Raw genomic sequence first — 24469 nt, forward strand, 5'->3', positions numbered from 1 at the left:
AGGCAATCACACTAACGTCCTCGCAATCCAGGGACAGCGTGAAGCACGGACACAAAGATAGCGTATTCACAGAATATTTAATCAGCAAATGGCAAACAAAACAATGTCTCTCGACGCGTTTCGGGGCTCCTCCCCTTGGTCACGAGTAGTTGAGAGAGTAATAGGATCAACACACATATAGTGAGAATCACATGGTCTTGTGAAAAAATAAACATAAACAAAATACTAGCGCGTTTATCCACGCAAACTAATAAAAATAATGAAAGTTTCACATTAGGGACAATGAAATAATGAATTTTCATAATGTCAAGGAGCACATATTAACAGTCTTCATGATATACAATTAAACATAATCATATCTTTCTGAAACCAAAACGGGTCCACGACATAAACATAAATAACAGACTTGGAATGTCATATGCATCAAAGAAACAGTGTACTTGACCTGCATATCGCTCATTGCTTCTTGTAAAACAGACTAAATAGCCAAATAAGATCGCCGCCCCTGTGGGCAAATTAAATCATGAATTCATTTGAATTAACAATTGTGTCGATCTAATAAGTTGCAAACAGCCACTTCCATACGTCACTCGCCCATGTGGGCTAACACAATGTATTGTGGTCCTAATATGAAAAGCTAAGAAAAGTACTGCCCTTGTGGGCTTAACCATTCATGCGTGTTGGTTAATCAGTTTTCGGTTCCAAGTCTGCTCAATGTTTTTCTATTTTAAAGCCGATACTCCCATTCAAACAAAATTAGATTTTATATAAGTAATCCCTAAAAGAAAAGAAAACATAAAAAATGATAAATAATATTAAAATAATGACCAGTGATACATAATTAAAAATTACCTTGTACCCTTCACAACTCATGTAAAGGACATAGAAGTTAAAAACAAGTATGGGCAATACATCTTGAATACATATTAACATTTCTCTACATTACCCAAACAGTTCTCCTACTGGACATAAACTACAGAAAGCTCAATAAAACTATGTAACTTAAGTAAATCATCCTAAGTGCACTTCCATTTCTTCATCGCAATTATGACCTTTAGGGACCATGGTTTTATATTGGATAATCATTCTTGATTCTAGTCTTCGCAAGTTCTGTACCCGATTGCCACCCCTCTCATCAAATTTCACAGTACATAACACACAGAAACTAAGTAAGTTTGCATTCTGGTTGTGATGACTATGAAAATGTCGTGCTATCGGGTAGGATTTGTCCATGTTAGTAATAGCACGTAAGTGCTCTAGCACACTCAATTTGGCTGGCTTGATGGTACTCCCTATATAGGCTTTATTACAGGGACAGAATAAAGCATAGACCACATGGTCACTGGTACATGAAGTGTGTTCTTTAAAAACTAGAATTTTGGATGAGGGTGAGAGTCGTACTTTTTTCAAATTACGACTGTTTTTGCACGCCTTGCAATTTCTGCAGCTAAAAAAGCCTTCTACCCCAGTAGTTTTTGTTTTTTTCGGAATCACAGCTGTACATAACTGATCTTTGAGGAACCTTGCTTTCCTAAAAGAAATTTGGGGGGAGTCGTTAACGCATTCAGCCAAATCAGAATCATTTAATAGTACAGGCCAAAATTTGTTAAGACTCTTCCTAAGTAAACCAGCTTGGCTACTGTAGGTAGTAATGAACCGTGTCTTGTTGTCATTCACATCTATTGGTTCATTTACTATTAGCTGTAGTAATGACTCCCTTGAGCGTTTTTCTACTGCTTTCTGCGCATCTGAAATTGTCTTAGTGGAATAGCCGCGTTCGGAAAATCTCTCAATCGTGTTTTGTTGTTCAACCAAAAAAGTTTCCTCAGTACTACAATTCCGCTTAGCTCTTAAGAGTTCTCTCATTGGAATACTCCTAATTAGGGAATTGGGATGACAGCTGCGCGCGTGGAGTATACTGTTCCCTGCTGTCTTTTTTCTGAACAGAATTGTTTCCAATTTCTTATTCTTCACTTTGACATTTAGATCTAGAAATTCTAAGCTGTCTTTTGACCAATTGCTGGTGAAGTTTAAATTGAAAACATTGAGATTGAGTTCATTCACAAACATGTTGGCCTCTTCTTCAGTTCCTCTCCACACTACCAGTACGTCATCTATGTACCGCATCCACTTGATAACGTGTTTACGATACATAGGTGACCTGTATGTCACTGTTTCCTCCCAGTACCCCATATAGAGACCCGCAAAGCTAGGAGCAAAACAAGTCCCCATAGAGGTACCGAGAGTCTGTTTGTAGATCTTATTGTCAAACAAAAAAAAATTCTGTTTGAGACATAACTCCATCGTGGTAATTAACATTTTAGTGTGGTATAGATACGACACCGATCTTTTAGACAGAAAATGCATGCAAGCATCATGTCCCAATTGATGAGGGATAGAGGTGTACAAACTTGTCACATCAAGTGAGAGAAGAGAAAATTCTTCATCCCACTCCACCGTCTCGATCTTTTTCAAGAAATCTCCTGAATCTTTAACATAAGAAGGTAACTGGTGAACAAAGGGCTGCAAAAAATAATCTACATATTGAGAAGTGCATTCGAAACAACTGCCGTTGGACGAAACAATAGGTCTACCAGGGGGATGTCATGTTTTTATGAACCTTGGGGAGGAGGTATAAAGCCGGTAATTTAGGAAATTTACATAGTAAAAATCTGTATTCCTCCTCTTCTAGTAGCCCTTTGGTTTTCAATTCTGTGAGTTGTGTATGGAACAATTTAATCGAATTTTCGTACTCCATCCGATTACTCCTACAATAGCTATTCGTGTCAGACAATTGTCTTAAACCTTCTGCTATGTAGTTCTCCCTAGACTGAATCACTATGTTACCACCTTTGTCGCTAGTTTTGATCACAATGGTGTGATCTTTTCTCAAATTTTCAATCAATTTACACTGTTCTTTGGTAACATTGCTCCATTTTTGGTGATATTTCTTGTTCTCAATTTTGTTTAGTTCATTTACCATACATTTTCAAACACATCAATAGTATCATTGCGAATTTGTGGTAGGAATATTGGCCCACATGCATCATTGTTACATTTTGCACTTCCTAATTTGCGAAAAATAAGGAATCGCAAATTAAGAAGTGCAAAATGCTATGCATCATTTTTTTTTCGGTATTCATTTGTGATTCGGTAAAAATTGCAATTTTTACCGAATCCCAAATGAATACCGAATTCATAAGTTAATTTTCGCAATTCCCATTGATTCCTATGGGCCAAAAGGCCCATAGGAGTGAATGGGAAGGCATCAGCAAATTGCGAGTGGCACTTAGAAAATTTCATGGGTGCAGGGGGGGGTCCAAAGGACCCCCCCATGCACCCCTGAAATGTATTTTTCGCATCATGTTTCACACACACATGTCCTAAGGACATGTGTGTGTGAAACATGAATGTTGAAAAAAAAAAAAATTTCAGCATTTTAAACACTTTTTCCAAATTTACAAAGTGGTTCACTCGGTAAATTTGGCACCCTAATTGCGAATTTGCACTTGTAAAAGTAATGATGCATTGCTTTTAAGAAATCGCACATCTGCGACTTCTTAAAAGCACCCGCAATTTTAGAACTCGCAAAAATGTTATGAATTCTAAAATTGCTTCATGCATCCCAAAAAGCACTTTTGCATTCGCAAACGGTCGATTTTAAGGAATCGCACCGTTTGCAACTACAAAAATGCTTGATGCATGTGGGCCATTGATTTGGGTTTGAAATTGGTTTTAGAACTCATTTCTAATGATACATCCGCATCAACAAGATCTTGATATGGGTCATGACTCTCCTCACATTCCCCACTTAGTACATTGAGGGAGTGTGCTAAATTGACACCAGAGATACTCAAATGATGTGGTTGATCTCTAGTAGTAGCATTACCTAATCCTACTTTAGTCGCATACCATTTTCTTATTTTTAATTTTCTTGTAAAGAAAAATAAGTCAATCTTGCTCTGGGTATGATTAAAATTCTTGGATGGGCAAAATGTCAGTCCCAAAGATAGTAACTCTACCTCAGTGTTGGTCAGAATACGATCTGACAAGTTGATCACAGTTTTCTTCTCCATCATTTCATTTTCATTTGGCCCCTTGTTCGTTTTCCCACTGGGCTTCCAGGATTTCCTCCTGCAGATGTATTTTTGCTTTTTCCTCCTCTGTTGCCTCTTCCACGCCCTCGATATCCTTGTTGATTGTCCTGCATCAACATTGAGAATTCCATTAAAACGTTGGTTTTTACTCCTGTAAAGTTACTTCCAGTGGAAATGTCACTACCACTGGTCATTGACTGTAAGCCATCCTCAGATATATTTTCCGATGTGCTAGCTTGTTCCTCTACTTGTTCGCTGGACTTGGACTGTGATTGCATTGCCGCTCTCATCTTGTCATATTTTTTAGCAAATGTTAGTATCTGCCCCCGCTGGTAATCAACCAGATCTCTCTGAAATTTACTTTGTTTCCTATTTCTAATATCAATTTCAATTTTGTCCAAGTTAGCTTCTATTTTATCCATCTCAGATTTAAATTCCTCTTCAGTGCACATATCTTTAAGTTCTTTGGTTAGAGCTTCAATCTCCAACTTCAATCTATCAGTATCCTTAGAGGCAAATTCAATTAACATCCGTAGCATATTCAGTGAGCATTCGTGATTGTTTGCTGCCCACCGTGTAACCAATTCAGGGTCAGGGTTTTGAAAGGTTGGGGTCACGAAAATCCGTAGCCCCCGAGGAATTCTAGACACATCTACATATTTTTGCAAGGTGGTGGCTTCCCACCATTTGTTTTGTTCAAGTTTCAGAGCTCTCCATAGTCTGTCCCATAGGACCCTCTTTGGGGATTTTAAAGTATTGGCATTCACTGTGCTAGATACATTCATTATTTTACCACAGTCCTGGAACATGTCACTGGCTGCTTTTGCCCATTTCTCTCTCCTTTCTGCTGCCATTCATTTAGCTGATCCGGCACTTTTGCTGAAAGTTCGTATGTGCCGTCTAATCACGCTGCGCTTACAATTTCACGTAATCTGAATTTAAAAGCGCATATGAAATATATGCATATATATATGTATATGTATGTATATATATATATATATATATATATGTGCGTGTGTATATATATATATATATACATACATACATGGAGGCGGTGTCTGCGAGCGCAGAGCGTGCTGAGGAGGAGCTGCTAATTACATATATATATATATATATATATATATATATATATATATATATATATATATACATACATACATATGCAAAAAAGAAGAAGAGAACTCTGGGTAGTTCCCCAGTTTAGGTGGCAGGCAGCTCCTGTATAGTACACCCTCAACACCAGCGACACTCTAAATTTGCTCACCTCAAATGTCTGCATTTCTTTCAAAGTTTTTAGGCATAGGATTTGCGCAGTGCTATCCACGCCAAGTTAGACATGGATAGTCTTTTGCCATTTGTACAGCAAAGTCTTTAAGCATAGGATTAGCACAGTGCTATCCACGCCAAGCTTTAAAATGACAGCCAACATGAAATGAATAAAAGCAACCCCTGACATGTGTTTCGTTCCATTAGGCTTAGTGCCGAAACGTCTGTTCTTGACTTTATTGCCATTAAAAGCCTTATGTAAGCCCCTCAACCCAGAGTGCGGTATTTCTTTACCTGTAACTGGCAAAAAAGAAAAACGAGCTTCAATATATATAGAAGAGGTGGCCTGGAATGCACAAAATTGGAGATTCACCCAACACATTATAAAATGGAAAAGATTCATTGATGATTTGTTTATAGTGTGGGATGGAAGTGAAAAAGAATTTGATCAATATTTCGAAATTCTAAATGAAAGCACTCCAGGATTAAAATTCACATGTGCAAAAAGCAAAGAACGAATATCATTCTTGGGTACAGAAGTATACATAAAAAACAATCAGGTGGAAACAACACTGCATAGAAAGGTCACGGCAACAAACGCCACCCTTGAAGCTACGAGCTTCCATCAACCGGCCCTGATTTCAAGTATACCCTACGGAGAGTTTCTTCGAATAAAACGAATCAGTAGTGAGAACACGGAATGGGAGAAACACAGTGCAGGAACTATAAAAAGATTCCAAAAAAGAAAGTATGGCAAAAATCTTATAAAAAAATGTTGGGAGAGAGCAAATGAAAAATCTAGATCGGATTGTCTAAAACCACAAATAAAGGAGAAAACATCGGAGGAACCAATCAGACTAATATTGGACTATAGTAAGGAATCAAAACAAGTAATTGAAATCCTGAAAAAGAATTGGCGAATTCTAAAACTTGATCCAACCATCGGCCAGAAAATGGGAGATCATCCGGTGGTGACATATAGAAGGACAAAAATCTAAAGGATCAATTGATACACAGTCATTTTGTCAATAAAAAAAGAAGCCTATTTGGCTAAAGACTACTGGATTCACTAAATGCTATAACTGCAAAGTATGCGAAATAGCGAAACCTACTAAAGAAATAACCATGGCAAACCAAAAGATCTGGAAAATAAGAGAACTGATAACCTGTAAAAGCCAATATACCATCTATATGATTGAATGTCCTTGTCAACTTCGTTATATAGGAAGCACAATTTGTGAACTGAAAAAGCGAATCCTGGAGCATGTGAGGGCCACTGTGAATAAGGACAGAGGAAATGCAGTGGCAAAACACATGGAGACACATCACAATGGGAATTGGAAACTTTTAAAATTCCTAGGATTGGAAACCATGTCACTCTCAGACAGAGGAGGACATCGTGAAAAATTGTTACGCCAAAAGGAATCGCGGCATATCTTGAACTTTCGAACAATGACCCCCTTCGGGCTTAACCAGTCGGAAGAACTTTATGTACACATATAAAAGACTAAAGAAACTGAACTTCTCGAAAAACCTCCGAACGATTTCGTTGTTTTCCCTACCGCCACACAAGATGTTCATTTAGGAATGAACGCTAAAACAAATCTGGGATGTAAGATAAAGCCAACCCACTGGGGGGGTGCAAAGTAATATGAGTAGAATCAATTTCATACACTATTTAAGAATGTATATAAAATATTAGTTTCGAGGTCTTCAATGTCAGCCCACTTGAGTGCTCTAAATGGGAAATAGGGATAGCAATCGGTATAAATAACCCTGTCTTCCCCCTTCCCCCTGCCACTTCCCCTTGTCTTTGCATATCTATGGGATTGCATAAACAAAAAAGGATAAAGAAAGTGTGGGAATAAATTCACTTGTATATATCCTGAATAAGAAGGGAAGTAGAATTGCAAATTTGAAGACATGTAGACAAAAGTAATGAATTGATCGTGTATGAAATGTACCTGAACTACATATCCCAGAATCCCTTTGTGTAAAAAACATTTGGATGTTGTCATGTGACCAAGGTGGGCGGGAACTCCCAATTTTAAATCACACCCAGCAAACAGTACTTTGTACAACCGTGATCAAGGTAGTGTGGAGCTACCGAAACGTGTTGGTTTATGCTGTGAATATGCTGTCTATGGATTCAAGAATAAATTAAGTGTTGTCTCACAAAAAACTCGAGTAGCTGGAGTGGCGGCTTTTTGGTCTTCTATGGAGACGTTGTTGTAATATATATATATATATATATATATATATATATATATATATATATATATATATATTCCAAGGAAAAACTCCGACCACTTCCAGTAACAGCTGGCGAAGATGGAGACTCAGACCTCTGCAGCATTTTTGTCAGGTGAAAATTTTATTTGTCACAACCTGCGACGACGCGTTTCGGGCTGTCAAGCCCTTGATCACATCCAGCGTTTTAACTGCACCATTTGTTTCTTTTATACATGCTACGAATGTGCACTCCCCCTATGGCATTCATCATAGTCACATGGTCATGGTCACTGAAAACAGACTATGTTCGTAGTATATAATACTCTGAAATACGCCCTACAGACTGCATGTTTGCTAATTATCAGTTAAAATGTCAGTGCATTTTCAACATAAAAGCAAAATTCAATGTATAAATACAAATACATTTAACCAATACATAGGTATTAGCAAATTATGACAATACAATGGATAAATCCATAAACAGACCATTCTCTGCTTGATTATGCCCATTGATGATATATTTACATGACATGTACTATATATAGTACAATATAATAAAGTGGATAAATCCAGAATGCCAAATGCCAATAAAGTGCCTAAGTGCTCTAAATTTTTAAAGTGCAAATACTGAATTAAAGTGCATAGTAAATTTGTGCAAATAACAATGCTGACCCCTTCCTAAAAGAGGAGCAATAAAGTGCAGTAATAAATACGTTAAGACCATAGTTAATATGATTATATCTTATAGCAAACATACATACCAATTAATTAATAATAAAATTCCCCGAATTGGGCAGCAATATATATTCTCACAACTATAAAAAGGTATGCATGTCCTCAGTATTGTTCAACCCGTGTGGCCACTTACTATCAAAGTCCAAAATAAATTTTGTTTCCAGTTGCCTTAACTGCCGTTCTCTATTGCCACCTCGTTTGGACTTGGGTATAGCGCTGATTACATAATATGTAAGACAGTTAATATCTTTGTCATGGCGAATGGAAAAGTGGCGAGCCACAGGGTACGCTGGATCATTATGCAAGATTGCCCTGATATGCTGTAATATTCTGACGTGCACCTGCAGCTTGGTACTACGAATGTAGTTAAGACCACGGGTGCACGTCAGTACGTAGACAGCATATTCTGTTCTACAGTTGTAATTTCCCCTAATAGGGACATGAGATGTTTCAAACGGGGTACAATAGGAGGTTTTATTGCAGCCAAATTTACATGCACGACATGATGTGCATCTTCTGAAACCATTAGCAGGTTGTAGCCATATTGTAGTTTTCTGGTTTCAGGAATTTTTGTCTAATGCTCTTCCCATAGATTTACCTTTTTGGTAAAAATTATAGCAGGTACTGTGGGCAAAGTACTGTCTGTGAGCACAATCAGCCAATATGTAGAAATTATGGATCTAATTCTTCTTTCTTGTTTGGAGAAGGTAGTGATAAATCTAGGGCTATCCAATGTGTTGCTCTCAACGACCTTTTTCACATTTTCCTTCTGAAACAAAGACTCTCTAGGTCGCTTATTAGCTTTTCTGATAGCCTCATTAATAATTGTATCACTGTAACCTCTTTCAATTAGGCGTGTGCACATTTCCTCTTGGCATCTTAAAAAATCATCATTGTCGCTACAAATACGTTTCAGTTTGAGGACTTCGCCGTACGGTATGCTAGCTATAAGATGTTTAGGATGGGAACTGTTGGCGTGGAGTGTAATGTTCCCGGCCGTCTGTTTCCTAAAGAGCGTTGTGCCCAATTTACCATCCTTGACCTGAAGCCTCACGTCAAGGAAATCAATTTGTGTGTTATCTATATTAGAAGGGAAATTTAAATTCAGAGAATTGTTGTTGATCTCTGATATAAAAGTTTCTGCCTCCAATTGTGTCCCACGCCACAAAAGAAACACATCATCAATATAGCGGAAGTATGTAACCACATGTGTGTCAAAGGCCGCCTTATGCGTTCGCCTGAGGACCTGTTCCTCCCACCAGCCGACATACAAGCATGCATAGCTGGGGGAGAAACAGGCCCCCATCGCTACTCCTCTCAGTTGTTTGTATATTACATTGCCAAAGAGGAAAAAGTTATTGTGCAAACACAATTTGATTAATTCAATGATAACTTTACTATGTCCATAGTATTCTATTGGTCTTTTGGACAATATATATATATGACCTGTTCGAAGAATAGTAATTAGCCGGAGTGAGTGGTTTTGAAGCAACTTAACATTTGCTTGCATACAATTGCACTATATATATATATATATATACATACAAATACATATAGATATAGTTTGAAACCAAGAACTTCATAAATATATAAGTACTTTTTCGAAATAGACTTTTTACAGACTTAGCAATATTAACCAACAGTGCGTTTTTATGTGTAATGCTTTCCTGTGGGAGAAAGAACATTCACTGCATACTATGTTTGAGTGGGACCCCTTTCGCTAGTAAGGTGGTAGAGGGACAAGTACCAAAGTTCCACCAGCTAATAGTTGTATCTGCCCTGGTGAGTCTGGGTGCAGAGGTGCTGGACAGGTTGGTAGCCTTGTGCGCTATGTGGTAGAAAGGGAGGGGGGGGCCCTCTTGGTAAGAGTCTGCAACGAGGGACTCGGGGACAAGTCCGAGAGCTCCCAAAGGGGAACTCCGGTGATGAGGGTCTTGGGATCATGGGGAAAGCAGTCTGTTTTCCTAGGCCAGAGTGCAGAGTGGTTGTAGCTAGCTGGCTGTTGTGCGCCATGGTGCTCACTGTGGTCAGTCAGGACCTGCAAAGGGGACAAACAGGACAACTACCTCACTCTCAGTGCTGGCCTCTGTGGTGCCGACGTCCCTCATTGGCTGGTCGTCTTGTGTTGTTGGTGTCCGGGCTGGTCTTCAAACAAGCTTTGGTTGCTGCAAGGGTCAGTTACCGGAGGTATTGGTGCAGGAAGGCTCATGGAGGTCCTGGCATCTTCAAGCTTGGCAGGAAGACTAATCTGACCTGGAGTGCACTGACCTCCTCCTGGGCAGCTACTGCTCGTTGGACAGCAGTTTCTTTAAACCAGACGTCCTGGTCTGTGCCTTCAGGATGCACAGGAGTAGCTCCTCAACTCCAAGGGAGATACTGGCTGCTTGGCAAAACTGCTGGCAACCCTCCAGAGTTTGTGGAGGATGCATAGCTTCAGGACGAGTTGTATCTTTGCAATTGTCGATTCTTTGTGTGGCAGGCAGGGTTTGGTGCCAAAAGTCAGCTGCAGTCTTTATTTTTTGCGGGTATCAGCTTCTTTTTAGCCAATGGAATCTAAAGTTCTGGGTTCAAGGGGCTCCCTAAATACTAAATTTAGGAAAGTGGAGAGTAGTAACTAATGGGCTAACTAACCTCAGGGTCTACTCCCCCGATATGACCACTTCCTGTGTGAAGAGCGCATAACCCTGTCCCAGTTTCCTAAATTCTCCCATCACCAAGGTGGTTGAATTTTCCTAGAGTGGGGCACATCAGCAGCTCACCTTAGGGATGTGTTTGACCTGGGGGTCTCCACGCCTACTCACAGCCATGGCCTATGCAGGTAAGAGTGGTGGGGCCGGGTGGGGTAGGATTTAGACGAGGACTCTCTTACCTGCATGGGCCGCGGCTGCCTACTCACATACTAATTCCCCTTCTGTCCTGATCCCAAATGGGCCTCGGGCATTGGTGACATCTCCCAGGTCAAGGTGATGCTGGGGTTGCATGTCAAAGGCGGTAAAGGCTTTGAAGCTTCTGGCTTTGGTATGCTGATTACTAGCTATCCTGTTTAGAACAGGTAGTGTTCCTGACCTCTGAAGTGGGGCTCTCATCTCCTAGGGGGTCAGAAGCATACCTGTTCTAGCAGGCTGTACTGTACCAGTCAGCCAGCACACTAGTGGGCTGGTAGGTTTTAGGGGGTACCTCTATGATACCCTCTGGGTGCATGTATTGATATTTCCATCACTGGAATCAGTGTGAGTTTATTAAGGCAAGATGTTTGATACTAAACATCTTTGGTTTTAGTGAAGCCGTCAGGTAGCTGGGGAACTCGTGATAGCCCGTGCCCAGTGCATATACATGAGATGGCTTTCCTGTTCACTTGCATTGTCTAGGAATCGACTTAGACATCACAGGAGCATATCTGCTTCTGCAGATATACCAGCACATGTAATATATAATACACCCTGCCTTAGGGCTGTAAGGCCTGCTGTTGGGTTTACTTACATATATTGAATGCAGTGTCTGCTGGCATGCCACACAGGTGTGCCACATTGCGTTTTTCACTTTTGTCTGCACCATGTCATGCAACCTGCAATAGTGTGGTGAGGGGTCCATCACTATTGATACAAACATTGAATGCTGCAAAGGTTAACAAAAAAGTTTTTTTCTGCAATAAGTTCAACAGCATGTTTAAAATATGTAGCTTGTCTGTTTTTTTTCTTTTGTCAATATTATTAGTTTATCAACATTTGTTTCTACCCAGATCACTGCATGGTTAACTTCATTAAGGAAAATTTACTTGGTTCTGTGAAGGAGTTCAGAAATCGTTTCATAAATCCAATCCAGAATGGTCAGTGTGCTGATTCCACAATGGTAGATGTCCGGGTGATGAAGAAACGTGCTCATATTCTGTATGAGATGTTAGCTGGCTGCGTTCAGGTATGTCAATTTTTTGAGTCCACTGTTTTGAGTTCTAAACAACAAAGCCATACAATGCTTAGCTCATTTTAGGATTCAAACAAGGAAGCCGTTTTTATTTATGAACCTTAAACATTGAAGCAAATAGTGTAAACTTATGTAGTAAGCAGCAGGATGCTGTATATGGGACATAGACAGTGATTCAAGACTGCGCGTGAAAGAGGAGAGGGCAAGGGACTTCTCTACACGTGGCACAGAGAGTAGTGGGTCCTGGCAAAGGTGCTTCTTGAGGATCTGAGTTTCCTCAAATCTAAGTATGAACCTAATCTGTGGTGGTAATGCAGATCCTACGTGCATCCCTTTACTCGGCATGTCTTCAACCTTTTGTACTTTTTTTAATTGAAGTCACTTCAGTTAGTTTCCTGAGATGGAGCGTTTTAGTCCATGTTGGGACCATGTGTTGATTGTAAGTGCGTTGTCTATGATGTTTACAGGTTTTGAAGATCATGGTTGCAGATGTTTGACGGTGTATATTGGGATGAGACTGCATTGGGCTGCATATGCAGGACGCCTTTAATAAAGCCGTGGAAAAACCAAGGATACCAGCCAATAGCACTTAGCCATCCCCTAGATGGGAATTGGGAAAACGTTTTTTCTGTGCAATATTGTAGGCAGGGGGAACGATGGGTTGCTGCCAATTAATAAATGTAACTAAATTAATTTGAGCTTGTGGAGAGTTGGAGTATGAATTGGTGGATGTTTAATTTATTGAGGGATTTCTGCAGTATTGTAAACTACCAAAAGGTAGCTTCTGAGTGCTTTGGGTATGAGCTAGGGGATGTATGGATGAGCATCAACATTTGCTTTCCGAACTCTCGTGCAGCGGTCAAATTATCATGAGTAGTTGAATGATAGATAGTGGTCATTCCACCTAGAAGTACAACTAATTAGACAGAAGACAGTACATTTTCCTAACTTATATGAACCAGAAATGTGAATAATTTTAAAGGAGCCATCGAACCACAAGAAGCATGTCTTTCTTCTTGAACATGGGTTCTTTGTGCAATTTCTTTTTTCTGATAAATGTTGACCAGTATTATATGTGCTTCTGATACCTTTTCCTGTAAGTGGGGCATTTTTGCTATTGGGAAACATATATCAAAGATCAGATATTTTGCTTTGCAGCTAATTCTAGTTTTATGGCATGTTTCTGCTGTAGAAAAGAAAGACATTCCATTCCTATTTATCCTGGTACTCTTAACCATTGCATACCCACTTCCACATCTATTGCAATCAATGTCTACCCTTTAGGCAGCACCCAGAATAAAACTTCTTCAAAAGATGTGAATTTAAGATTTTTGCCACAAGATCTATTATGGTTGCTCCCTCCTTGTGCACAGGCCTTGACCACTGTCTGTGCACTGCCATTTATCTCAGACTGTTTTCAGGATCTGTTTTCTACCTTATGTGGTTTAAAGATGCAGATGCTTCATTAATGGTCTGATGGACTGGGTGCTGCAAAGTGAGGTCATGTATGTATGCAGTACTTGTATAGCGCAAACTGTCACCCTAAGGGTATCCTGGCCCTGCAACTTAGCATATGACAACAGCAAGCAACGGGAAGGACTATCAATGGGAAGCATTGATCTCATTCCTAGGGAAAAAACATGTTTTCAGACTCTTTCTGAAACATAGCAGGGAGGTCACCTGTCTAATACTCAAGGGAAGGTTGTTCCAGAGGCGCGAGGCTGCTATGCCAAACGCCCTACCTCCCATCCTGGACTTCTTGAATTTAGCAGTTGTTACCAGATAGGCGCTCGAGGAGCAGAGATGTCTTACGGGCTTGTACCATGTAAATCTCTCCTGCATAGGGATCGGTCCCGTACGATGTACCGCTCTGAACACCATGCACAGAGATTTGAAGCAGATTCTCTCCTTGATGGGAAGCCAATGGAGGTCTCTCAAAGCCAGAGTGGTGGATGATCTGCGTTGCCTGTTTAGTGCCAACTTTGCCGCTATAGACTGGACTCTCTGCAGCCCCTGTAAGATGTATTGGGGGGCTCCCAGATACAGGGAGTTACAGTAGTCTAGTCTACGTAGAATTATGCTCCTCACTACCAGGGGTCTGGTCTCCTCAGGCAACAGTGGAAGTATCTGTCGCAATGCCTTCAGTAGAGCAAAGCAAACACTGACCGTTTTGTTGGCCTGTGACGTCATTTGAAGGTTGTCATCAGTCAAGACTCCCAGGTTACGCACGGTCTTAACTGGAGCCAGAGGGTCATCCCCAGGAGTGAGTTTAAATTCTAGCGGCAAATGCTGTACCCTTTTAGCAGTGGAACAGTATACCACCTCTGTCTTCCCCCCCGTTGAACTGCAAAGAATTTTCTTTGAGTCAACCGGCAGTCTGGCGCATGCATTCCTGACAGGTATCCATGGTCACTGCCTGCTTCCCTTCCAGGGTGAACACCAATTGGGTGTTGTCAGCATAGTTTACCAGGTCAATCCCAAATGATTTTATAATGGGGATCAGCGGGCGTAGATATATATTAGAGAATGGGGCTTATTGCTGAACCCTGTGGCACCCCATGTTGTACCGGAGGCAAACGGAGTCATGGTTACCACCTGATGTCTCTCCGGAAGGTACGATTGCAGCCACTTCAGGGCTCGGCCCTTCACACCCATTCGCTCCAGCCTACCCAACACCGCATGGCTCACTGTGTGGAATGCGGCCGACATGTCTAATAACAATAGAACAGATGAATTACCATTGTCGGCACGCATTCGCAAATTATCCAGTATGGTAGCCAAGGCTGTTTCCATCCCATGTCCTGGGCGAAAACTGAACTGATCCTGTCCTGCAGGTTGTTCTCTTCAAGGAAACCTGATTATGACTTGCTGACCACCTTTTCCAGTATTTATATAGGATAGGGCAGAAGGGATATGGGCCTGAAGTTTGCCGGGTTTGTGGGAGCCAGAAAGGGTTTCTTAAGCAGGGGGGTTACCACTGCCTGCTTCCAAGCCTCTGGTACCACCCTGTCTTCAAGGGATTGACAACAAATCTGTCGCATCCAAGGGAGTAGTTCTTGCCCATATTCCTTCCAGATCTTATGAGGGAGGGGGTCTAGAGGGGACCCAGATGAAACACTTTGAGCACAGCTATAGAACAGTTCCTTGGTAAGGGGTAGAAAATGTTCCAGAGATGTTTCTGCCCAGGGTTCCTCAATTAGCGTCTGGGGTAGTTCCTCCCGGCAGCTAATAATACCTGGATCGAAACCTCCAACAATTTTGGCTATCTTTTCTTCGAAATGGGTGGCAATCTCATCGCATAATTTCTGCGATCCAACCACTTTATTGCCCGAGCCGGCAGGGCTAGAAAGATCCCTTATGATATTGAAGAGGGCTTTTGTACTGTTTGGCGCATTTAAGATGTTTTTGGCAAAGAAGAGTGCTTTATTCTTGGCGATATTCTCTTTATATTGGGTCAGTGCTGCTTTCAGCACTTTCCTATCTACTTCTGAGTAATGCCTTCGCCACCACCTCTCAGCCTGTCTCCATGTGATTCGCAGAAGTTTCTACTCCTCACTGTACCAGGGGGCTGATGGCTTCCTTTTTATTCTTCATTTGTTTTATAGGGGCAGATATGTCCAGCGTATTAGTGATGTGGTTACAGTAGGTTTGATAGTTCTTTTCCACCGGGTCATCAGAAACAAGAAAAGTCTGATTCAAGAATATTGAGTCTGGTCTACTTTTTAATAATTTCGCCCAGTCTCTCCCCTTGCGGTGGGTCACTGAGCGGTTGTTGTTATTCGCTACATTAGGCATAATAGTCCTAAAATGGATAATGAGTGATCAGTCCAGCTTTGAGGCGATACACTGATCACCTCCGTCTCAGTTTGATTTGCAAACAGTAAGTCCAACACATGTCCTCCTAGATGGGTAGGTTGTCGCACTAACTGATATAGACTGAGGTTCTCACAAGTTTGCCTCAAGTGATTCCCTTGGGTCCCGTTATCCCACAGGTTACAATCCCCTAGGAGCATCATTCTGGAATGTGTAAGGGTCAGGGCAGCAAAGGTATCAGCCAGTTCTTGGTACTGAGTATCTAGGCCTGGAGGTATATAGCAGACAATTTCATCTTTCTTTAAATATTACCCCAACTCCCTCTCCTCTTCCAGAGGCCCCTAGGTTTGTGAAAGATCTTTTAGCCGTCTGGACAGGCGAGGCATATCTCTACCAGGGAGTCATTGCTAGTCCATGTCTCTGTAAGAAATAATACATCCAAATCCATGTCTTCTAGCATGTTTGACACCTCCTGATAGTGTTTTATCAGGGACCTGCAATTAATCAGTCCACACTTTAGTGCAACACTGCCCTGTGGCTGAGCTACTTGATGTTCCCCCTCAGCAGCCCTTTCACCGATGCTGAGCAGTTGTTCCTTGGAGTAGTTTAGCCTACAGTAGCTGGGATGGGCGGCGTCGCTGGCGCTGAGTGCGGTCGGAGCGCGGACGGGCGCAGATGGGCTTGCCTCTGGTACGCCTGCTGCGCGCGCTGCGCACTTGCATTGCCCTTCCTAAAATAGGCCGGCAAATGCAGTCGTCCAAATGCTAGAGCGCTACCCAAAATGGCGCTACCCAGGATTGCACTGAGGAGTATAGAGTTAAGTAGCGAGATGGAGTGACAAATTTGTAAAGTGCGGGTAAGCTTGTTCTTACAGGTTTATCTATTTTCCAACAATAAAAACAAATGTCATTGATTAAAAATTGCAGCGAGCCCCCCCTGTTCCTGACCTCACGGGCAGCAGCGGTGCAAGCAGCTTGTTACAGGTCATGTACATGTGATAAAGAATCTGCTGTCTCCACTTATATCGGATGAATATTTTTCCCTTCAGAGGAGTGAAGGCCATTGAGTTCTTGTTTGTTGATTGGAAGTAATGGTTCTTATGGACTTTCTCTTATAAGAATTTTGTGTTTCGAGGCAGATTTAACTCAAACTTGTGCTAACTGTAGTCTCAACAATGTCTTAGTTAATTTTATGCTGCTGCAAAAAGTGTATGTAAGTATCTGGAATTCAGAAGAGCGCTTCGTCCACTGCAAACTATTCACTGTTCTCATAGAAGAATTCGGCATAGAGAATGACACATTCTCATTATATTGAAAGGGTTGGAATGGTGGTGGCCATCTGGGGACAACATCTTACTTTAATACATTGTTTGGCACATATTCTGATGAAAAGTGACAAAAACCGCAGTCCCAGTGAATTGCTGAGCAACAACACTAAGAGTTTATTTAAGAGACTCATTTTCCCTACTTCCGTTACTATGTTAAAGCCTACATGAAACACGTAGACAGTTGCAGCAGTATTTTCACCATGATTATACCAATATGATGAAGGAATGTCCTTGGCACTAGAGATTTGCCAATGACTCTCTAAATGAATGCTTGCTTTCACTTCTACAGTGGTTTGAATGCCACCTAATCTTCCATTCTTTCTGTGTCAGGAAACTGAGTCCCATTAAGTTGGATCACATTAATATCAATTAGTTAAGGGACGTAAAAAAAATAGAAATGCAAAATTAAAAGTTAGTTTTCCAGCCTAAGCAACAGTAACTTTCTTTGAAGCAATCTTATCCCCCCTTACTATGTACGCAGTACTTTTTCATGCAATGAAAGACTATTCATGGATCTAGTCTTTTTATTGAGTTTCATCAAATACTCTACTCGCCTGCATCCATTGGTTGGCAGGAGTTTATTTGGGTGTTTTTGTATTAGAGCATTTGATTCTATGTGTGCTTGTGTTTGGGCGCTGCAGATGTTTCTGTATGTGTGCTTATGTCTGCATGTATTTGAGTGTTTTTGTATTGGAGCATGGGATTGTATGGGTGCGTGTGGATGTTTCTGTATGTATGTGCGCCCTCTGTTTACGTATGAGAGTGTGTGCGCACATTTGTTGTGTACTTGTGCATGTCTGTGCGTGTTGGTGGTGTGTGTGTGTGTGTGTGTGTGTGCATGCATGTATGCATGTATTTGTGTGTACGTCCTTGAGTATTTTTGTTCTGGAGCATGTGATTGTATGTGTGCTTGTGTTTCTGTATGTGTGTTTGTGCGTGTCTGCGTGTATGAGAGAGCGCATTTGTGTGTGCTTGTGCGTGTCTGTGCATGTTATGGTGTTTGCGTGTGCATGTATTTGGGTGTTTTTGTATTAGAGCATGGGATTTTATGCGTGCTTGTGTTCTTGAATGTTTCTGTCTATGTGCGTATCTGTGTGCGTCAGTGTGCATATGAGAGTGTATGCTCACATTGGTGTGCGCTTGTGCATGTCTGTGCGTGTGATGGTGTGTGCACGCTGGATTTGTTATTTTCTGGCGGCCGCTGTCCTGGATACTGTCTTTAACTGCCTGAACTTAGGATGACCACCAGTGTACAGTACTGTCCTCTGCCTGACCCAACGATGGCTTCCATAGTGGTCCCCTACACGTTGTTTTACTTCCCTGGGGCAACAATTGGACATTGACCAGACCTTGAACCTATCCCCTAATCTGCCTACACATCAGGATTTGGATCCTGCGGAACTTACCCAGACTGTGGAGACCTAGCGATTTGGCTGATGCCCTATGGAGCTACCATATAGCTAAAGAGGAGATGGGTTGTGGACTCCCCCTCCCTGCCGTCACCTACCCAGCCGGACCTTGGGCAGATTTTCCCCTCGTTTCTACCTCCTATCTTCCTCCTACCCCTTTACCCTATCCCCTTACCCTTCCTTGCTCCATTCACCTTGTCCCCTATGTTCTTTAAATGCTTTTCTTGATACTTATGTAATTTTTAACTGATGTAAATTGCAACACTATTGTCCCTCATGTAAAGCGCTCTTATTCCATCGGGTCTAGCCAGCGCTATATAATAACTCATTAATTAAATTTGTTCCTATTTAGTATTTTTTTTTTTTTTTTTAGAGAGTTTTATATAGCGCGAACTTGAACCGAACCGAATCAGTTATCAGAGCACTTTACATTGCACCAGTTACGTTACATGAGGACACACTTTCATTTTTTTAGGCACGGGGAGATTAAGTGATTTGCCCAGAATCACAGGGGGTTTTTGGCGTCGTTACCGTGACTAGAACCAAGTTCCCCAGGTCCGAGGTCGAGCTCCTTAGCCGTTAGGCCAACCCCTCTCCCTCTCCCTCAACCTATTCTTCCTCTCTTTGTCTACCTCCCTAGCTGCTATCCACTCTCCCCTGAATCTTCTCTCACCGTGCCTGCTAGTCTGCCTAGCCCCCTGTCCTTTGTGCCCTTTGACTAAGCACTCCTTCTCCCCTTGTTGGGGAAAGATCCAATATTTATACTCTGGAGTCTCAGCAAACCCGCTGAGAGAGTCCACTGCGGCAAGGGAGCCACTCACAGCTGAGGTATGGTATGGCACCCCTTGCCAAAGCAATCCCTCTCCCCTTTTTGGGGAAGGATCCAGTATGTAGGCCTTAGAGTCTCAGAGACCCCTCTGAGAGAGTCCACTGCGTAAAGGGAGCCTCCCGCAACAGAGATAGGGAAGTGATACCACTTCCCCTGGGATCACAGCTTACTGGACTTTGGACGTTGCTTTGACTCGTCTACGGGTTTGTGTCCCTGTCACCCTTCCCCTCCACGCGGTGTCCTTCACCTTCCTCTCCTCTTTCCCGCCTTCATTACCTGTCTACTTCCCCCAGCTCCATCCCCCTCCCCTGAATCTTTCCCCTTGCCTGCTTTTCCACTTAGGTATTTGTGCTTATTGTTTATCTTGACCTTACAAGTAACTATGTTGCCATACTCTAAACTGTGTAACCTTTGTAACAATGTAACCTGTAACTATGATCTGATGTTCCTGTAAAGCGCTCTTATACCTCCGGGTCTAGCCAGTGCTATATAAAACCTTTAAAATAAAAAAAATAATATAAGATGTAAAGCAACAACTTTAAACCAGCTACAAAGCCCTCTGTCCTCCACCTCCCTTATCGGTGTCTCAAAACCTATTAGAAAGTCTGCCTCTAATTGCAGAACATCTCACGGAGTGTTACCCCATAGAGTCCAACGCATGGAAAATATTTCAATTCCAAGGTAGCTGTAATTGTACTACTGAAATAGAGGTTCAAACCGTGAGATACCTGGTGCCCTGAAGCTCTCTGAATGTAGATGTCATGTAGCCCAAAAACAGAGCACCAATCTGTATTGTTCCACTTTTACGACATAGAAAGCTTTTTTGGACGAAGATATCCAAAATACGATGCCAACAATCTCTGTCTGAAGCCTTTCCTTTCCACTAATGTGATGTGATGTAATAGCTTGCTTTGCTGCATACAGTCCTATGGGTATTTATCTGTGCCACAGACAATAAAGATAGGCTTTTGCTCATTAGAAAAGCCCAGCACAGTTACTAGGTATCTCTGAATAGAGATTAATCTGTGTTGTCTAAAATTTCACTTCAGGAGCCCTGCTGTTTCGGATAATGCCATAATAGATGTCGGGTACCCTTAACTTCACAGCTTCCCAGCATTTATCCAATTGATGTATGCCCTATGCATATAATTTGGCAACGGGGTGAAACTAATAGTGTACCAACTTGGTTATAGCTGGGTCATAGCTTCCTTTCCCATTGAGACAATATTTGTACATGGTTATGTATATCTTCCTGTTCCCTCATAGTGAATGTGCACCCCCAGCTAGCCACCCCCTCATGCCCCAATGTCCTTCCTTTGGGATTTCTTTGTCCATCTGGGTGGCTGGGAAGGTTGTAAATGTTACATGTTTCTTGAATCTGTTTTCAATGGGTAGGCATTTCTCAAATGTCGTCAACTCCAACATGAGGTTTAACCGATGTGGGTTTTACTGATGGATTTAGTGCCCTGCTGCAAATCTGATAGTAATGGTATCTTTACATCTCTGTTGAACTAAATTCTCCTCGAGCCTCTTAACTTTTTAAGTTGTCAGATGTGTTCCCAAATCTCAAGGAACCTCTATCTTTCCACTCAGGAAAGCAATTTCTACTTAACGCTGGTATGAATTCTCAATTATTCAATATAGGAGAGCATGGCAACTGAATGAAGTATGTCCAAGCTTTGCAGCTGCTTTGTCCTGGACCCCTAGATTAATCTTAGTAAGTGCTGCAATGTCTCCTTGTCTGCCAAGTAGCCTTCATTGTATGTGTCCCCGCTGTAACCTGATCCATGAAGCACCTCTGTTTCTCAGATTCTATAGAGTGACATTGCTGTCCTCTGCTTTTTCACGTTCAAGACAAAGGTTTCTAGTAACTTCTGGAATTGTTTAATCTCAGTTGCAGGGAACAGCAAAGGCTGAACTTAAAAAAAGAATATCATCTTGGAGGGCACTGATTTCTTAACCACTTCTAATGTGACAAAGCAGGATATCTCTCCCAAATGCCATGATTGTGAGTGTGTTAAAGACATCCAACAGCAGCCCATAATTATTCCAAAGCAGGAATAATGAAAAAATTCCTGGCTTTGGTCACGTAAAGTGTCAGTTCTATTAAGGACTATGAGGCAAGGATTATGCATACTCTCTTTGCTTTATTATTCACAGCAGCCATTTTAAAGAACATCTCAAACTATTATTCCCATGAACCCTTAGGAATAGGAAAAAAAGGTGATCACAACGGTCTAAATCAATAGGCAAACAAGTACAATGCACAGGCACTCCGTACTCTGCATGTTCCCATATAGACCATCAACAGAGTCCCACAGTCCTCTTTTGTCGTGTGAGCCAACCAACCATCCAAATCAAGCATCCTGTCTGGCAGAATCTGAGCCGGAGAAAAAATAAGAGTAGTTACTCAGAGTTCACACCTGAGCTAATAGCGTAACAAGACTCCTCAAGTCGGACATGGTGAAGAGAACAGGTAAGAACAAGGTTGAATCATAAAATCAGTAAGCATTTATTTATTTAAATGAGAAAACCTAGGTACTTACTAGTCACAGGGAGAGGATCGGATTGAAAATCCCAGGGTGGGATAATCCTTGACTCCAAGTCCTTAATAGAAATTAAACTTTTTGCTACGAAAGCTAGGAAATGTTTCACTCTGTCAGAACCGGAGGCGAGAATCATGCATGTTCGAAGCTTATCTACCACCAACTTGGCCACATCAAGCACAGGCTTAAAATAAAACCTTTTCAAGGTGAATTTGATGACCAGCCTGCCACATTCATGATGTCCTCCATCCATGCGCCCAGACTCAAGGCTTTAGAAGCCATTGCTCCACGGGCAGAAGCGCCCCAAACATCTTTAAACCAATGCCTGCTTCCTGCATCTCTCACCTCAGCCAGCGGCTATGGTGGGGGGGAGACCGCCTTGTGAGGCTTTTGGAGAGCTATCAAAATTTGGTACTCACCCAGAAGCAGGAAATCTTCCGACATCTCTTCAATTCCTTTCTTAGGGTGCTTGATAAATTTTGCTAGCAAAGTGTCCATTGTGCGGTCGAGCTCTGGGGGTCAAAGAAACCTTCTCCTCAAGCGAGGGAAGGGTGCACTTTCTCCAAAGGCTTCCGGATGCGTGCTACCACATATGAAGCAACCTTGTCTGATGGGGACCACTCAGCCAATCTGGGGTAGATAATGTCATCTGGATCTAATAGGTCCGACCCAGGGGTGGGTGTAGAGGGGTCGGTGGAAGGTGGGAGGTAGGAAGGGGGCCAAGGTCTTGAAGGCTCCTGGTTATAGTCAGTATCCCCTGAGAATCATCCTGATCTGGGAGTTGGAGAGGGGGGACCTGGGGGGATTCCTTGGAGGTGGATGGGGGAGGGTCATGATTTAGGAAGGCATGTTTAAGACGCTCAAAGGCGTCCTGGTCTTCCCGGTCTTGTTTTTGGCACTTGGCCGGAGCCTGATCCCCCATCAAGAGGTTGGACAGGGGCTTGTGTGCCCATGGGCGGTAGCCAGACTAGCTAGCCTGGTGCATTCCCGGTTTAGCTGGTGAGAGGCTCTGCTCCATTTGGCCTATGGCCTCCGCTACTGCCCTTTGTATTGTGGCATCCAGCTTCTTAGAAGTCATCATCAAAGGGCAGGTAGTCCAGGGAATCTCCCCTGCATATCATCAAATGCCTCCATAGTACTTGCAAGGGCAGGTGGTAAAGAGTGAAAGCAAACACTGATAAGGGTTGAGAGACAACCAAACAACTCTTGGGTGGGCAGTGCCTCACAATAGTGGATCTAATCCATGGGACACTCTCCCCTGGTGCTTTAATTTGTAAGGCTGCAAATGCAAAAAGAACAGATGATGGATGGTGTAGGAGAGTAGGGTCTGCAATCCTATGATCACCCAGATTTTTGCTTTTTGCTTCACTGGTTTACGACTTCCCTGGCTGTGGGCCTGCTAATCAGCCCCACAGCCTAGCTGTTCTCTCTACTCCAAATTGTACCCAGGTACTGAATTGGCACTGGGCCCTCTCTGAGTCCCTGTACCCAGGGCTGAGGTGCACCCAGAAGTCTCCCAAGGGCTGCAGCATGTATTATGCCACCCCTGGGCTGACTAACTAAACAGACACAACTGGCTGCTTGACAGCTGGGGGCAAGGTGGTGTAATCACCCCTTGCTTTAGATATAGTATACCTATATCTAAACCTATATGGACACACAGATCTCCTATCAGTCACTCCTATGGCAGGCCTTAACAATCCTGAAGGCAGAGTGCTTGGAATCGTGTGAGATGGTGCTCTGGCATGAGCTGAGCCTGTCTGCGGCTTTCGGGATCTATCCCTTAGCCGTTTTCATGATAGCGTCAGACCATATACTCTTAAGTGCCTTATAATCCTCGCGGTTATGGTAACTTTGGTCTGACATTATCTAAACATGTCGTGTGAGGTGTCATACGCTTTGGAATACTACCCCCTCGCCAGTTCTGGCGACGGGGGTAGCATTCCACCCCTCTAGAGGGAGAAGACATGTTGGTAACCTGTAACCCCGGTTAAAGTTGAACATAGCCTCAGCTCCACAAGATGGATGCTGCCTCTGAGACACAAGTCTGCCCTCCTGCTGCTGGGAGTCCTCCCAGCGCGGGAGGCAAGGACAAAGGCTTTCCTGCCAGGGGTGGTGCCAGCACCGTCCCAGACAGGGTTTTGTGTATCCCAGGTAGGCAGGGCTATAGAGGAAGGTGACTGCAAGTGGCACCCCGGTGCTCACTGTGCATATGCCGGCTAGAACCAGTTCCAGGGGCACACCAGCCCCTGAGCTGGGGAAAGCCCGGCATGGGAGAGGGGTGTAACCACCCC

At 42.5% G+C, this 24469-nt stretch overlaps 1 protein-coding gene across 1 annotated transcript in view; it reads left to right on the top strand.

Moving 5' to 3' along the window:
- The window catches only part of ATRX (ATRX chromatin remodeler), a 1815989-nt gene that overhangs the window by 1093373 nt on the left and 698147 nt on the right, over positions 1 to 24469 (top strand). The window contains exon 23 of the mRNA XM_078688830.1: positions 12070 to 12245. Within this exon, the coding sequence (XP_078544956.1) occupies positions 12070 to 12245 (176 nt within the window). The remainder of the gene's footprint in view (positions 1 to 12069; positions 12246 to 24469) is intronic.

This window comes from Lissotriton helveticus, chromosome 4_1, assembly GCF_964261635.1.
Source record: "Lissotriton helveticus chromosome 4_1, aLisHel1.1, whole genome shotgun sequence".
NCBI classification, from domain to species: Eukaryota; Metazoa; Chordata; class Amphibia; order Caudata; family Salamandridae; genus Lissotriton; species Lissotriton helveticus.